This window comes from Coloeus monedula, assembly GCF_965178545.1.
Source record: "Coloeus monedula genome assembly, chromosome: 6".
Lineage (NCBI taxonomy): Eukaryota > Metazoa > Chordata > Aves > Passeriformes > Corvidae > Coloeus > Coloeus monedula.
Window position 1 is genome coordinate 3,844,430 of NC_138786.1, and position 18,201 is coordinate 3,862,630.

The 18,201-nt window shown below is 41.7% G+C and overlaps 1 protein-coding gene across 3 annotated transcripts in view; it reads left to right on the forward strand.

Moving 5' to 3' along the window:
• Positions 1 to 18,201, forward strand: part of NAV2 (neuron navigator 2) — a gene marked incomplete at its 5' end in the record, with an annotated part of 366,989 nt that overhangs the window by 258,585 nt on the left and 90,203 nt on the right. For all 3 annotated transcript variants that reach the window (XM_082283277.1, XM_082283275.1, XM_082283276.1), the window contains 4 exons: positions 7,899 to 9,000; positions 12,255 to 12,367; positions 15,735 to 15,843; positions 17,628 to 18,023. In XM_082283277.1, the coding sequence (XP_082139403.1) occupies positions 7,899 to 9,000; positions 12,255 to 12,367; positions 15,735 to 15,843; positions 17,628 to 18,023 (1,720 nt within the window). The remainder of the gene's footprint in view (positions 1 to 7,898; positions 9,001 to 12,254; positions 12,368 to 15,734; positions 15,844 to 17,627; positions 18,024 to 18,201) is intronic.

An 18,201-nucleotide genomic window follows, 5' to 3' on the forward strand; every position in this document is an offset into this window, starting at 1 on the left:
AAAGCCATTCTGTGTGGCTAAAAATAAGTAATATTTTTGCTCTTCCTTGATCTCTGTCCTGTTTATAACAGTCTTCATGTATTTAAAGGCCTGAAATGTCTCCTTCAGCCTTTCTCTTCTAGACTAAGCAATCTTTACTGCTCCATCCTTTTTCTTATAGGTTCCTTGCAATAAATCTCTTTAATGTGATAAATCTCTTTTATGTCTTGATGGTCTCTACTGGCCCCTTTCCAGTCTGTGAGTCTCTTTCAGAGGGCTGCTGGAGCTGGACACAGCACTCCACCTGATGCCTTACTTTTCTGCTGAGCAGGAGGGAGTAGTGAAGTTCTTTGTCTTCTTTTCTATGATTCTACAAACCTCTGATTCCATATATGATACTCCTAAAGCATTTCTGAGTGACGTTTGTTTTCCCTTAGTGCCACACTGTGAAGTGTGCAGCTGCATCCTGCTGCAACTCCTTTTGCTGCGGTGCAGTTGCATAGCTGGTGGTTTGACCTTTTAAATTTAGGCATTCAGTCTCTCCTTCCTCAGCACACACCTCTTCAGTGAGTGAAATCTTACTGACTCAAGTTTATTTCTCCAATTTACCAGATGTATTAGTGCAGAGAAATTCCTCAGACATAAGGCTCCTGCCTTGTGTCAGGAGATGACCCTTATGAGAGTCATTAGTGTCAAACAAAATACTCATCTCTGGCCAGCTGAGATACTCGTATATCCTGGGGTATTGTTTGCACCCTTTCACTTTTCTAATCAAACACGCTTTTGAAAGATTGGCTCATCTTAGTAAATCCTCAGTGACATATTTATGTTGGGTGTGTGCCCATCAAACAGCTTAAAGACTGTCAGGAAATAGCAAGCAGCATGGCATGTTTATAGGACAAGATATGAGTATGCAGTGAATCATATTTGTGCCTAATTTTACAACTGTTCAGCTGGATGAATCTGGCATTTAAAAATGTGTCCTCTTCTACCTACACAAAGGCTGGCTGAAGGCTTAATCATGGCTGAAGTGGCGCTTTACAAGACCACAGGACTTTGACAGAGTTGGTGTAAGCTTTAGAAATATATAAAACAAGCCAAAAGTGTATTTAAATAAAGTTTTAGGGAAAAAAACCCCTAAAAATATTAGCCAGTGACATGTTCTTAATAGTACAGTTCATGAGGATAAAAATCCTGAGCTTTGAAGTCAAATTTGACCTTGAAAAGCAGCTTCTTGCCTAGTGTACATCTGCATAGCTGCGTTGGAGGTGGTGGAACCATGTTAATTTATACCAGCTGAAGAGCTGGTCCAGCATTTCATGGGCTTTGCAGTGCCTACATGTTTCCTCTTAAAATAAATATTTACAGTTCCTCCTAAATTTATTACTGGGTGAAGTGTGCCAGAAAAACAGCCATGGAAACGAAGGTTAACTATTAAATCATGGGAAAGCAAAGAGCAGTGGTGTATATCCCAGACTTCCCTAAGTGCTAGCATGTTTCTACCACATCTGGAGAAGCCCCTTCTCCTGGGTAGGACCCTCATTCAGCCTCCCTGAGCCCTTCCATTTGTGGCTTCTCTGCTGAGCCTTTTGCCTGTTCCTCATCCATAACCAAATCTATCTGAAGAATCTGTGACTGGCAGCAGAGAACTGAAAGGAAGAAGAGCCCGCCATAAATTGTAATATGTGTCTGCCAGTTGGTGTTGGTATGAACGGACAATATTTCCTGACTGCAATTCTCAGACTACTGATTTTCATAGTCCCTATTTCATATAACCTGCAGGAGAAATGTGTCAGACCAAGGCTGCTAACTGTACATATTGTCCACTCCAGCTAAGTGTAAAATCTGATGAAAGACTCCACAACAGCTTCCTGCCTGGAATTCATTAATGCTTTTGAATAAGTCTGTTATGAGAAGTCTTGGGGGATTAGATTGTACAAATAGTGAGAAGGAAATGGAGAAGAATGAACAAGAATGGTATTTGTCTAGTATTAAATGGAGAGTGCAACTTGTTTTGAATGGCACAGTAAACTTGGTTTCATTATTTTTATGATCATCTGACTGGTATGTGGTCAATAGAGGTCCCTCCAACCTTTCTTAGGCATTCATGTTGACAGCATTTTGAATTTTACAGTAACTAAACAAAAACAACAAGGAATTCAAATGTCTTAGTTGGTTATGGCGAGACAATGAGAAAAGGGGCTGCCTGTGTTCCAGTTTTATTTCCCCTCACCTCAGCAAAAAATGATGAGTCTTGGCTAAGTGAACCAGCCAACAGCAGAACTGTTGTTCCATGTGCTGGAGCTCTGTGTGAATGAAGGCAGCTTTACAGAAACGTGGAAGTTGAGTTTCTGACATATCCACGGGCTTTGGTGCGGGTTTTCAGAGGTAGAACATGTTTCTGTGAATGCGTGGAACTGCTGTTGAAATTGCAGAGTTTACAACACTGGGGTTGAAGAAGTAGATACGATGGAAGGGAAGAAAAATATCATGGAGTAAAGGTAATTTTTGTGTTGTGTTACAGTAAATTTAATCGCCGTTAAAGGGAAAATCAGTGGGCAGAAGTTGAAGGGAACAATTCTGCTCAGTTAGAAAGGGTCCTGAGCAACCTGGTCTAGTGGAAGGTGTCCCTGCCCTTGGCAGGGAGATGATCTTTAAGGTCTCTTCCAGCTATGGTTCCAACTATGATTCTGAGGTTTTATCCTCAGCAAAGCAAAATGTTCCCTATTCAGGCTTTTTTCAGGTTGTACAGAATTTCCTTATCTGGCAATCTCTGCTTTAAAAAAATTATTTTTGTTGGTTTTTTTGTGATCCAGAAGAGAAGAGAGAACAGAAAGCTTCAGCCATCCTGAGGGTGGAGGCCATGCCCACCCCAAGCTGGTAGCTCAGCCAGTCCCTTCCTGCCAGCTGTAGTTCTCCCTGGTCATCAGCGTTGCAATTGAAATGGAAATTTCTGTGGGCCACAAAAATTGTGCTTATTTTGAAGAGGGACTGTGTGCCAGGTCACTCTTACTTGGGAGTGTTCTGCTCTACCTGCTTGTGCTTTGGGTTATGGAAAGTTTGTGATTTTTATAGTCTGCTCCTGGCAGGAACGCAGACATTTCCATGCTTACAGGGTTTGATAAATGATTATTGAAGAAGAGAACAGCTCAGCTAAAAAGTTTTTCTCTGCAGGACTTTATGTATAGTGCTTTGAAGGAGAGTCTTCTGGTGGGTGGATGGGAAGGGTCAAGATTCACCATTTATTCTTCTAGATGGGAAATGATGAAACTGCCACAGTGGTTTCTGCAGTTCTGATGCTGTAATGTCATAGAGCAGAGCTGCTTTTATTTCCTAAATTAGAATCTGGTTGTGGATTTGCTTTTAAATCTCTTATCTAATCTATGGGCTGGACTAAAAGATATTTCTTGTCATAAGAACTTTTCTTTTCCCATAGCTGTGAAATAAAAAATAACAGCTTGTTCATTCAAAAATGGGTAAAAATGCTGTTAAGTTCTTGACCCTTCTAAGGAGAGTAACTATGAGAACATCCTTTGTCTGTGTGTTGCCTTTCATGCTTATAATGATGGCTTTTGAAAGTTTTCAGTTATAGCAAATCAAAGTCCACTTACTTAGAGTGAACATGACAAATGATGGGAAATTGCATAAATTTTCTCCTGACCTTATTATAACATAAGCTCTCAAAGACTTCTGTGGAAGAATTAAATCATAAGCCTTCAGATTCTTTTTTTTTCCTTCTTCACAAACGGGTGGGTTTGCAGATGCAGTTCAGTCTTTGCAGGAGCAGCTGAAATCAGATTTACCCATGCTACAGTGTGTATTGGCATTGGAACTGGACCACCAACATCTTTTTTAACAGGAACACTAGGAACAAAATAGATTTCAGGCCAAGATTTGACTTTGAAAAGAGGAAAGTGATCATTATTTATTGTAGACTGTAGCTTGGGTTTGAAAACATTTCTTTTATAGTCAGTTTTAGTTAATGCAGGTTGCTGAAGAAAGAAAATATCTCCCTCACAAAGGAACACATGGAAAATAATAAGCTTATTAATTGAATGCATGAAACCTACTCCCCTTTTCATGAAAGAAGGGTCTATGCTATGCTGAATAAAACTTTCCCCTTTGCATGCTGATGTGTTCACGAATTGATGTTGCTGCTTCATTAGGAAGCCCAGCATTTGAAGCTGCATTCTGGCAGCAGAACTCCTTTTGCTTACCAAACTTGGCCAGAGGAGTAAAAGAGCCAGCACTTGTTCATAAGGAGGAAACAGAATCTGAAAAACTGAAGTTTTCTTAAGCTGGAGCAATTTTTCATGCTAGTGTTTTAGGGTGAACCTTTTATTTCTTACACTAACTGTGCATGGTGCAATGTAACAAATCACTTGAGAATGTTCAGTGTCCAGTTTCACTGTATTTGACCCAAGTACAAATCAAAATCCACTGCAGTTGTGTAAGAAAGTACCTTCTTTCCTTTCCCAAAGTGTTGCTGCTTAACTGTAGGCTTTGTGAATATTTTTCATTCAGTTCAGGTGCGTAGCATCCAGAATTCACAGAGTTCACTTTGTGGAAGATTTTAAGTTGACACTCTGAAAATTACATTCCTGTTGCAAAATATTATATCTTTTTAACGTTACAGTCAAAGTATTGTCCTAATTCTGGTTTCTCTGACATGTCTGTAAATGGAGCTTCACTGTGCTCATCCTACGCCACTGGCAACGGAAGCAAAATTCACTTCCAGACAGGAGGGTGTATGTGGGGGCGTTGGGACAAAGAGAACGTTGTGTTTATAAACAAATAAACTGGAAAAAAACATATTTTAGTCAGTGACCAAACAGAATAAATAAATAAATAAATAAATAGGTTTCCTGAAAACAGTAAAAAAGGAAAAGGAGAAATTGAAAAGTTCTGGATTTTGCTGGGAAATAAATTCTGAGCAATGCTTTGGGATTTGGAAAACAAGCCGTTTCACTTGATCCAAGCTAAGAGTCTTTCCCCAGAGGTCTGTTAACTGGAGCACTCATCTGGGCTGTTAGTTGAGGTCCCAAATCAACCAACCCCTTCCATTCACTTCCCAGAGAATGTTGTATAGCTGGTCAGAGCCCTGTTTTGATGTGGTGGCCTCTGCTGCTGTGCAGTGACCTAACAGCCAGCTCAGTGTCAGGTTATGGACCTGTGTCTCAGGTCCCTCTTGTCTCAGGTGAGTGACTTTGTGTAGGTTCTGAGTGCTGGGGAATGCAGGCTGGCATTGTTCATACCACGCACACGTTGCCTGTATTGTTCTCAAACTGCTGTGAAGAACCTGTTTGAGAAGGCAGATTTCTTTTCTACATCTGCTCAGTTTGTCTGCATGCTCAGACCCTGAGCTGAGTTTTTGTGCCTGCATATGTTGTGCTAACAGGGTGTACAACCAGCCCTTCTACTTTGTAGATACAACCAGTACTGGTCATTTTCATTTTGTCACCTACCAGTCCATTTTCTCTGAGCAAGTGAAGGCTTCCCTGCCCATATTGATCGGTACACTGGGTGCCTCCCGGAACCTGGTTGTAAATCCATCCTAGGCATGTTCATGAATCTCAGACAGCTCTGATGATTTCTGGGCATGGCTGTGCTTTGTGCTGAGATTTGTTTAGCGTGATGATACCAGAAGACATGTGGATTAAGAATTTAGTGTTGAAAGTACTGTCAATCTCCAGTTCCTATAATGATATCTCAATATTGAGATGGGCTATTACTATTTTTAAAAATAATCTATACAAATTAACTGTACATTGTGCACAATTAGGATTTTCATGAAGCTTTCAGTCCATTGCTGGATGTCTTCTGTGGAAGACAGGCTGAGACAAAGGCTTACTTGTTCTGAGTGTGCAAAAGGAGCCTGGTGCAGTGTGGGGATGGGAAGTGGACTGTGATGAGAAGGAGGACTTCAGGAAATGAAAACAAAAACAAAGCAGCGGTGTACGGTAAGAGGCATGAAAGAAAGAACAGTGGTGCAGGTTTTGAAAGCAGAGGGAGGAGCATTGCTGGCAGCTTCTGAAGAAGTTATCACCTTTCTTCCTCTCTGTGTCTGTGTCAGGGCACTGTGATAGGTCACTGCTGCTGTTTGCACTGGGAGTCACTGGGACTCTTTCCACAGTGGTGGAATCCCTGGAAGTGCTCAAAAAAAGTGTAGGTGTGATGCTTAGGGATGTGGTCAAGTGGTGGGCTTGGCAGTCCGGTGTTAATGCTTGGACTTGATCTTGGTTGTCTTTTTCAGCCTTAATGATTCTGTGATTCCTATGCCATTATTTCACTGGTCCTCCTTAAAACATTGAGTTGAATTCAGCAGGCTTGAGCAGAGCAGCAAGAGGGCAAGGTGGCATCACTGTTTGGGATATTTGGTGGCTTGGTTTTCCTTCTGTACTGGAGTAAAACAGGAGTAATGCCCTGGAAGTGAGCAGGCTGGCACAAGCTTAAAAGCAGCGTGATTCCTGTCTGTGTCTGTAATCCAGCTCCTGATTCCTTCCAGCTCCATGTGGCTACTTTGCCGTAGGAAAAGGACTAGCAAAACCGGCCAGTCTAATAGTTACTGTTTAAGAGCCCTGGAAACCTTCTGACTTCAGTAATATTTTTAAAGTATCATTAGTTCCTGCTATTCCACTTCGTCCATAACCATGTGAGATGGCTGAGTTTATTATTAAGGAGTCTCTAATACTCTTAGAAACCCGATTCTGTGCTAAGTCAAGAAGATGTATGTGACTTAAATCTTCAGTAGATCTGGTTTGGATCAGAGGAGGGAGGTTAACAGAGCCGTATCTTCACTGAGCAACTGAAAGTGAAGTAAAACAGTCCCTGTGTGGCTGCAGCAGCTCGTGATTTACAGGGCTGGATTCACAGGGCTGCTCCTGCTGCTGAGAACGCACGCTCTCCACTGCTGTTGATTTTTGAATTAAAAAAATGCAGCTCTGTACACAGTTTACTTTAGTGCTAGAGAGCAGGGAAATATAGGTAAGAGCCGTTAATCCCCAGCAGGCTGCTGGGCAGGCGAACAGACACAGATGACAAAATTTAATTGGAAACATGAGCAGTTTAACAGAAAACATATTTGTGATAATTGAGAGAGTAACATCTCCAGAAGGGAAACTCTGCAAAGAGAAACTGATTCAGAGGAGAAGTGACCACTGGTAGGTGAGTGTGATTTTTCAAGCTCTCTTTAAGCTCGGAACTAATTTCTTAACAAGAACAAATAACGTTAGGAGTAACTAACTAAATAAAAGATTCATTTTCTCTGCAGGGGGAGGGCTGTACAGATACTGCCACAAGTTTCTCTCACAGATGGATTAGGAAAATTGGTGGTACTTAATTTAGGTTCTTTACAAAAGAATGCAATTGGTTTTATTTTTGAACATGGAGTTTTCTTCTATCTTTGCATGTGAAGATCTCACCACCCCCACCCCCAATAACTGAAAGGACTTTAGTTTTACTTTTTTCCTTACTCCTGCATTTTTAAATACGTTTGAGGTTTTTCTAAGAATTGAACTTGGACAGCAAGTATTTTGCCAAGAGCAGAGGGAACCCTTAGTTATAAAATAGTGCTGTGTTTTTGCTAATGAAAAAGTATTGTGGACTTAATAAGGGAGAACACATTGCAGAACACATTTTGGTTTGAATTGGAAGAGATTCTTTTTCTTCCTTCTTTTTCTTGAAACAGCAAGTAAATGTAAATTATACACTAGGAGCTTGTTGCTGTTCTGCTGGGTAGGAAAATAAAACTGGTTTTTGTTTTTTCTAAGTTTCACTGATTTTGAAAATACTGATGTGTCTTTTTTATGTTATCAGTGTGAAATTCTTGATGTTTCATTACAGAAAGAATCTCATAGTAACTCTAATACCAGGTACTACTGTGTTGTTTTTTTGGGTTGTTTTCTGTGTTTTTTTTCCAGAGCCTGCAGACAGCACAGCCTCCCAGCCCACAGGAATGAATGAAAATGTCTCATCCTCAGTTCAAAGCTGCGGCAGTGCTGTTCCTTGCAATAACTCCTCAGCCATCCCTCAGCCCAGCTCTGCTATTAAACCTTGGCGCAGCAAGTCCCTCAGTGCCAAGCACACAGCGACGTCTTCCATGTTATCCGTAAAGCAGCCAGCAGTGGAGCCTCCAAAGCCACCCTCGGAAATTGCCAAAACAGCTCCCAACGGTCAGAAATCCATGCTGGAAAAACTAAAACTCTTCAACAGCAAAGGAGGTTCCAAAGCAGGAGGGACAACGCTGGAGTGCCCAGGGTCTCGGGACAACAGCTGTGAAAAGCTGGAGACGCTTCTCAGCTTCGAGGAGAGTGAAGAAATCGATGCCACAAATCAGAATGTGAACAACCCAGGATCGATGTCCAGCAGCCCCAAAATTGCACTCAAGGGAATTGCACAAAGGACTTTCAGCCGCGCACTGACTAATAAGAAAAGTTCTCCAAAGGGTAATGAGAAGGAGAAAGAGAAACAAAAAGAGAAAGAAAAGGATAAAAGTAAAGACATTACAAAGAGAACATCCATCACTGAGAAGCTGGACCTGAAGGAGGAACCTAAAGAAGAACAGACAGCATTAACAGCAACAACAGAGATGCCAAAAAAGTCCTCCAAGATCGCAAGCTTTATCCCTAAAGGAGGGAAGCTGAGCAGTGCCAAGAAGGAGGCCTCTGCCCCTTCGCACAGTGGAATACCAAAACCAGGAATGAAAAACACCACAGGGAAATCCTCAAGTGCCCCTGTTCCTGCAAAGGAAGGCGAGAGGAGCCGTGGCGGGAAAGCCGGCTCGGGGCTGTCGCATCAGAAGTCCCAGCTGGACAGCCGTCATTCCAGCTCCTCCTCCAGCCTGGCCTCCTCCGAAGGGAAGGGCGTCGGGGGCCTCCACAGCAGCAGCAGCAGCCAGGCCGTGAACGGGCCCGCGGTGACGACCCACACCACGGGGAGCAACACCGTGAGTGTGCAGCTACCTCATCCCCAGCAGCAATACAGCCACCCCAACACCGCCACCGTCGCGCCCTTCATGTACAGGTACGGGACACGCCTCACCAGGGGCTGTGGGGAACGGGGCGCCCAGAAGGGTCATTGTGGACACTCTGCCAGGGGAGTGAAGCAGCAAGGTGAAGGCCTCATCACGGAGAAGTTTCTTGCTATAAGAGTGTAGGCAATTTATGCGGTTTCACAAAACTGATGGTGAAGGCTGTCAGACTAAGTTGTATGAGAAGTTATGATAGACAGGAGGGGGAATTATTGTTGTATCTGACCCTGCTAGCAGGAAAGATGGCTGAACACCTCCTTGACCAGATGCTGCTCTTCCAAAGGGTACAGGAACACGTATCAGGTTTGTTTTGCGCATCATAGCTTTGAAAGTTGTAGCAACACCAAGACACACTCTTCATTATGCCTGACAGTGGTGGAGCTGCCTCATTCTAAGCAGGAATTGAAAATTAAAAAGAAAAATTATTAAAATAAAAATCCCTTAGTTTAAGTAAGGCCAGACAACAAGTCTGTGGTGTTGTATGTGTTAACCCTGAGATAAGCAAAAGAGCAGCCAAATGAAGTGACAGCTAACCTCTCTCTAGTCCATTTTCTGTTTGAAGCACCTTCTGTTTGACAATGGCAGTAGAGGATACAGAGGGAAATGTAACAAGAGGGAAATCAGTAGCAGAGATTCCTAAGGACACAGCATGACTGGGACACAAGAAGTTTCTCAGAGGGTGGGATTTTTGGTTTGGACAGCCATCTCTTGAGGGTTTTTTGACATTGCTTAGCTCTTTCACAGGAAGAGGATGCAGGTGTTTGCTCTGTCTTCATCATCTTCTTGCTGCTCATGATCTGAAAGACCTTTATCACCCTCTTCCCTTCCTTAAGATGTGTCTTTTCTAGGCTAAGGTACCCTAGCCTCTTTAGTTTTTACTTGTGGAGATCCTGTTCATGATCTTTGGTCATCTTTGTTGCCCTGTCCCCTAGTTTTTTCAGCTCTACTGTACACATTTTTGCCTCAGATCTCTTGGCAGACGTAGCATAAAAAATGGTTGGTCACATTTTTTAATAAGAGTGAATGTCAGTGGAATGAACCTGAAGGAGAGGGGTGCCAAAGGCCTGTATAGGAATGCAGAATGGGAAGAGCAACCCTTGAGTCTTCTGGCCCCTTTGAGAATTCTCCCCTGTAGAGTAAAATGCCAGGGGACCTGGGAAGCAGAAATTTTTGGAGATGGGTTGTTTAGTTTATCAGATAACTACAATGTCCTCTCATTGCTGGTATTGATCTTTGTCTGAACACAGATACCATCATGTAAAGTGTAAAAGCAGATGCACTCCATACATTTTCTATAATCTAAACATACTGATAAACTCTACACAGTATTTATTTGACCTTTTACCAAAGCCAGGAATGAAACTACCTGTTGGCAGCTGGAAAACTGAAAAACAGTGTTTACTTTTCAGCATTGGAGGGAAAAAAGGCCAAACTCTGTGATCATGTTAGCTTTAAAAGAAAAGAGAAAAGTCAGATCATAATGGTTTGCAAGGCACACATAACACATTATTATATTTACTATCCAGACATTTGAATCTGCAAAATGCACTTGTTAGTGCATTGCAGTAGAAGGCTCAGGTTTTTTCTGATGTCAGTTAAGGTTTGTTTAATCTGTATTTTTCAGCTGCCTGTAGACTTTTTGTTTGGGTTTGATGGGTTTTTTTAAAAGCAAAAGGCATAAGAAATTATTCTGTGTTTTGTATAGTGTTGTCATGGGCAGAATGGGAGCTTCAGACAAAGTTTATTAGAGAAGCCCTCCCATTGAGTCAGGAGGTGCAGAAAGGACCCCCTTGCTTTCTAAACTCCTTCTCAGAAAGGAGTCTGAATACAGCTGGATCCAGGCTTAACCCCAGACTTGGTCAATTTTGTTCATGTCTAAAAGATTATACAGGTGTAATTAAACTTCATGTAACTCAACTGTCCTGTAGGATTAAGGATGACAAACTGGATATATTTATATAAAAATAAGTGATTTATTTTGACAATGATTAGACTAAAAGTTCTCAATCAGAATTATTTACTACACAGTAAAGGCAGCTGTGATTACTAGTACAGTATAATGCACTATTTTTGAAGCAATATCAAAGGAATTATATTAAAGTTAGCAAAAGCAATTATTCAGTAGAGATTGATGTTACTCATCCATACCAATGGCCGTGGGCAGATCTCTTTTGCTCACCCTGCAGGATGTCCCCACTCAAGGGAGGAGTCCCTGCACGCACTCCAAGGAGGGGTGTGTTAGAAGATCTTGCTGCTAAACAGTGGGATCAGGCTTTTATAGGATAGAGTGAGTCATGTGTCTCCTGGCCAGCTGTGTCAGCTCAGCATCTTTACTTACCAGTGGTATCACTGTTGGTTCCTTTATCAGGTACTTTACTTTATCTGCCACATCTTCACCTCTCTGTCAGGAGGCTGGGATTTGGGATTGATGGGTCAGGCTGGTTTCAGCATTATTCAACACCAAAAGCAGCAAGAGACCCCTTCTCCTTTCACCACAGACAGCTCTGTAAACAGGGCACTGTTCCAGCTGTTTTACCCCCACTCCAGGCAGAGCATCCTGCTACAAGGGTCAAGTGAAATTAAGAGTATTGCAATAATAATTCCCCACTGTGTCTTCACTTTTTTACAGCACTTACCCTTGGGGCAGGAGAACTTCCAGCTGCTTGTTGGTGTGGCTCTATGAGCAAAACACAGCACAATTAGTAAAGTGAAATGAGTCCCAATATCTTACTCAAATCTGACAGTAGATCCGTACATCACCTTTCATTACCTGGCAGCCGTAATACCAGACAATAAATTGGAATTTGAAGTTGGTTTTGCCCAGTCATTTCTTTTAAAATACAAGTGATGTTGAAGGGAACGTAGCAGGAGTGTAACATGCTATCACGTGCTACCTGCTTTATCTTTGTGCAATACAGACTTTATTGGAGAGGATCAGATTAGCCACAACAATTGATGTTATCGATAATTAAAATACATCTGGAAATCCAAGTGTCTTAAGACCCTGTCTGATGAGCTTGAAGCCTATCTTCAACTATGAATTTTTTATTTTTTACAGCTGAGTGCTTGTTTCCATTTCTAGGATGTAATTCAACATGGGACTAATGAATTATGTAAAATCAGTCTGCTGGTCTGTTCTGGAGAGTGGGACAGAGTGGCTGATGGCAGGTGCACTCGCCTTGTTGTTATACTTGAGATATTTTGGATGGAGAGCGGCTGCACATCTTTGTGTTGTTTTGCCTTCCAGATCTCAGACAGACAATGAAGGGAACGTGACAGCCGAGGCCAGCACAGGAGGGGTCAGCATGGATTCTGCTCTCTATGTCAAAACTGCCCAGCCTGCCCTCGAGGACCTCTCAGGTATGTCTTGCAGCATGACCCGTTACTGGCTGTGGTCTGGTTAAATGAGAACAGGCTAGAGAAAGTTGGTTTTATTCCTGATGCTTTAGTTCTTAATAACTATATTTCTTTCAGCTCTTTTCACTGCAATGAAAACCAGGTGTTAATGATTTGAACTCTAGATGCTTAAGTTCAGCACAGTGATGTGCTCCCCAAATTTCTTGAAATCATTAGGAATTCTGCCTACTTAATGTTTTTCTAGGAGACATGCAGCATTTTTTAGGATTAAACTATTATAAAGATCCTAAGAATTCCCAGGCATTTCATATTTTTTGTTTTCTTTTAAAAACTTTGTTTTGGAGCTTACGGAAGAGACTGTGTTCATTTCCTTGATGTTTTGGTTTGGAGGAATCTCAGTATCGCTCACATGCATCTGATCAATTTGAGAAAAAGCCTTTGCAGCAATAAGGCACCACAATCCAACTACACTTTACTGTGTCCAGCACACAGAAGCTGAAACTGGTTATAGCTAGAATATGAGCAGTCTAAATTAGAAAGTACCTCATCTATTTATCTAGAATTCCTGCTACTGTAAGAAGTATATGCTAGTTAGCAAAAAAATTTAAGCTTATCAATACAACAGTGATTTTCATCAACCATATTCTGTTAGAATCTATTAGATACTACTAATGTGATCTAAAATGTGTTTTTAAAGTCGCAGTCTGATCTCCTCCTGTCCCCATTTCAGCAATATCTATGACTTTGCTTACTGTGTGCTATTGCAGGATACTTCATCTGTAGAATATCTCAGGTTTTTTCATCTACTTAGTCTTGGTGTCCCCCAGTTTCACGTGGGGTTTGAAACCAAATGCCCTCCTTGGAGAAGTGATGTGGCTAAAAGTGTCACAGTGAGATTAATTCCATACTGCATTGCACATTCTGTCAGTGCTGCCTTTTCACCTGTGTGCTGATGGCAAAGGTTAGAGGCAGAGTCACTGGTGAGGAAAAGGGCTGCAGGAATGCCTAAGTGAGCATATCTGTGTGTACAAGTTATATATAGGTGGATTAAGTACTTAAAAGGCAAATAAAAGGCACAAGGGATAAAATCCTGGAGAACATTTTTGGGCTTATATTTAAATATGAGAGTTCCAAGTAGGAAACAGTGTCCAGCTGCTTAAACTTTTCCAGCATTACCTCTTAATCATCATATTGTCTGGGCTGGATGTATTTCAGCCTGCAGACTGACAAGTGTTTCTGGATCACAAAAGGTCTTCAGTTTTTAATGACAGATGTTATGTAAATACAAACTATTACTCAACTAGAATATGAAAGTTTTGGGATCCAAAGGCGGAAGACAGCTGACAGCCTCAAACAAGGGAGATGCAAACCCCAGCTGTGCACAGCCAGACCCGACAGCAGCATCCATAAAGGGGCCTTGGGGGAAACAGAACAAACTAAACAAAATAGTCCCTCAGCCCAAATGAATTAGAATAAATAAGGCACAGATATCTTCTCTCCCTGCATAGCAGCCATTGATGCTGTTAATTTAAAAGCACATATAAAACAAAAGAGAGCATAGGTAGGGGAAGATGGAAGCAGAATTGTTTAAGGATGCTGCCTGCTCATGAGGAGCTAAGTGATCTCAGAATTAAGCTCTAGGGGCTAACCATCCAATATCTGTCTGTTAAGTATACTTAGAGTTTAAGCAGTGGAATGTCATTTAAGTGAGAATTTGGTATCAATTTAGGCAGAAGAGCGATCTCAGTAGAAACTAGTTTGTCTCCTGTGTGTTTTCCCAAGAAGTTACCTACCATTTGCCTTCACATCGATGAGAGAAATGATCTGTAAAAGAGCACTGTGACCTTTGTTAAGCTAAAGGCTTATAAATATTTTACGGTTTTTACTGCAAAAATTTGTAGATCCATGAGTATAAAAGATGTTTTCTGTCCCAGAGACCCTCTGGCTAAAGTAATCATTCTTGTAAGGTGGATGTTTCCAGTCCAGCCAGACCATAATTGTTTGACCCTCTGGCTTAAGTGAATTGTAACTCAGGGAGATGATTTCCCAGAGAGTAGAGACTGATTGAAAGAAAAATGCTAGCATGGGAATGAAGCACTTGGGTCAGTAGTTTGTACCACTGCTGCTTTGTAGGCAACAGTGTGTGAGTGGGTTTTTCTGTGCCACCAACCTGGCACCTTTTCGAAACGTGAAATTTAAAGCAGAGACTGTAGAAAGTTCCAGCAACAGCTTTTTTATCTGGTTTTTCACGCTTCTGGTGTGTGTAATATATAGATATCCATCTAAACTTGCAATTGTGTGGGTGACCAGCATCCTGGCAGCTCAAGAACACATCACTTCTACAGAGAAGGCTGATACAAAATGTGAAAAGTTTTACATTTACTGTAGTATTTTCTTTAGTAGTGAGTTGTAAACCCTTTAGAATGAGATTATTTCCTTCTGTGCCCAACAGAAGCTTTGTGACAATTTTTTGGAGGTTTTCTGTTCCAGCTTTCAGCTTACAAAGAATACGCTGGCACTACTAGAAATTCACTTCTCTTCAGCCACTTTTAGAGGGTTTAACTCCATAAAGCTCAGCTGAGGTAGCAACCAAAGTGTTTCTGAATTGACAGCTGAGAGCATGTAAATAAATTATGCTGATGCACTAATTAAATTATTAATTTGGTAAAATGAAATTATGCTGAGGCAGTAGGAAGACTTCTTTTTGTGTACATAAACTCTGCTTTAAAAGAGCAGGACATGAATGTGTTTTAGAACAAAGTATTTGAAGAACAGGATTTCTAGATGCCATGAAAACTAAGTCATCACCCAACTTTGTGTCATGTAGCATATTTTAGGAACAGTAACTGTGTTGTGATGTTGACAAGCAAAACCTCTTGTTATTTTACCTGAAACATCACTCAGCATGGAGCACCCCGTCAGCACAGTTTAATTTATGGGAAGCTGTTATTGTAGAATGAGATCTGTGTGAAACAGGACAAAGAAGATGTAGTCAAAATACAGCTCTGGAGAAATTGCCTGTGTCAGGTTAATGTTAATTATGTCAATACATGAGATGGAAAGGGTAGTATTGATGGAGTGTATATTCTAATGAGGTTGAAAGTTAACCAGAATTTAAACTGTGTCACGTGGGAAATGACAATACAGCAGCATCTCAAAGGCAGCCTGTGCAGTGAAGGTAACCCTGCAGAGCTCATTTCAGTCCGGATGTGATGACAGCAGGGGCCTGCCGAGGGGAATGGAATCTCAATCCTAACCAGTTTAGAAAGTCAGTGAAAAAATGCATTAGAGTCAGATTCAGACATAGGTGACAGCTCAGTTCTGTGCTATTTCCTGCCTGGTCCTTACTCAGGACTTATTTTCCCTGTAGGAGAGGATCCGGAGACTCGGCGGTTGCGAACGGTGAAGAACATCGCTGACCTTCGGCAGAACCTGGAGGAAACCATGTCCAGTTTACGGGGAACCCAGGTCACCCATAGGTGAGGGCACCACTGTGTTTATATGAAAATGGAAACCACTGTGCTCTTCCTTTACATCTCTTAGACCTGGCTGGCTTGCATCCTTAGAAAAATGATTAACACTGACAATGGGAGATACTCATCTTGTCATTTTTGTCTTTAATGCACAGAATTTGAATAATGTTTGCTGGTTATTGAGATGTATGATGAGGAATTGATGGGATGGGTTGCATATTGACTCAAAAGTCAAGAATAATCACTTCTTGTTAAATGTGTGAGGTGATGTTTGAATATAAGTTACAGTTTGAAATGTTTCTTCTTACTGTTGAGTAACTTCAGTGCATTACACCTCTCTCCCCCTATGTGTAATATTTTGTTTAAATAAGAGGTGAACTGTGCTTCACCCACATTATCAAGTGTATCACTTAAATTCCTGACCAAACTTTGGACAAGCAAATTTTTCTAATATTTTTAGTCGTCCCCTTTATGCAGCTGCTTTTTCTTTATAAAGCAGCATTTGGAAATCTTCAGCAATATTTAAAATATGCTGTCAATAAACAAAGATTGCTACTACATTTAAACATTATGTGAGTTTGATCTTTTCAGTGTTGAACAGGATGTTAGGGAGAATAAGCTATTAAGACCCTAATGAGACTGGGATCCTACCTAATGCTTGGGGCCTTACCTGCCCCAGCCCTAAATGAGTTTATTGGGGGAGCACTTTGTGTTTTGGCGCTGTGTCTAAAACTGAAGCAGAGCTTGCAAAGATGAACTCCCAAAGCTATTTTTCTTTGCAAGTTTCAATTAATGCAAGAGGTCTTTATGGTTTAATTATTATAACCAGAGATACAAAGGTTTTTACAGTTTACATGTAACATTATATTGAGAATGGTACAGTGCTGTTTATTTTTACTAATATCCACAGTAAATAAAAAAAAAGTGGACTTAATTGAGTAGGAAAGGAAAAGAGGAGTTCATGTGGGTAAGAGAAGCTGCAGCTATGGATTAGCTGCAAATACATTAGCTGCAACTCAGCTATGAGTATTCAGGGTGTAGTCTTGCAATCTGTACACATCACCTGAAAACTCATGGTGTAATCCCATTTTTAGGGTTCCACATATAAATTTTACCAATATTTTTAAATATATACATAACTCATGAGTTATGAGTTATATGAGTAATTTATTGTTTTTTCTGGGTTTGGGTTTGGACATCTTCAAAGCAATTCATAGTTCATTATTGGTTTGTTAATATGCAAAATATATTTTGAAAAAAAAATTTTTTTTGCCCTTCTTCTTACTTTTTTTCATTTAATCCTCTCCATGGTGTAGAAATAGCTTCCATCTTGGTGCTGGAAACATCTCCAGAGTTAGAATTTTCATGAATGCAGACAATAAAAGGAAATATCTCAGAAAAATAGTACTTCAGCAGGTTTTCCTTTCGTCAGCTTATTATCCCACTCCCTCACCTAGACTGGCAAAGCCACAGTGTAATGGAGTTATATGTGCTTGAAGATGAGAAAGTTACGCTTTGATACTGTGGATAATCCATTAAAAAGTTCCTGTTTAAGTCTTCTCATGTGTGTATAGAGCACCTGGTGGCCTGGGTGCAAGAGTCTCTGGGAATGTGGGGGAGGACCTGAAAAATGAAAAGAAAGGATCTCCCCAAGTGTTACAGCAGTAAATTGCTATTGCTGTTCTGTACAATCGGTAATTTGGTGAGCGTTCAGGGCCTCGGAAGCACCTGAAATCTCACAGCATTCCATGTAAGAGCCCCATTTGATGCAGTGCATCTCTCCTTTCAAGCACATTGGAGACCACGTTTGACACCAACGTCACCACCGAGATCAGCGGCCGCAGCATCCTCAGCCTGACGGGCCGGCCGACGCCGCTGTCCTGGCGACTGGGCCAGTCCAGCCCCCGGCTGCAGGCCGGTGACGCGCCGTCCATGGGGAACGGGTACCCTCCCCGTGGGAACGCCAGCCGCTTCATCAGCGCCGAGCCGGGCGCCGGGCGCTACCTGTACTCGGCGCCGCTGCGGCGGCAGCTGGCCACGCGCGGCAGCAGCGTCTGCCACGTGGACATCGCCGACAAGGCCGGCGACGACATCGACCTCGAGGGCATCGCCATGGACGCCACCGGCTACATGAGCGACGGCGACGTGCTGGGCAAGAACATCAGGGCTGACGACATCACCAGCGGGTGAGTTAATGCCTCACTCACGTGATCCTTCCGTGCTGTTTGTGGCGCTGTGTTTCCATGGTTACTTGGAGAAATGAAAAAAGCCAACACCAAAGATGTTCTCCTCATTTTAATAAGCCTTTGGAGAGACAGCGCATCATCACAGAGGGATTTTAACAAAACTGAAGTTTTAAGTGCA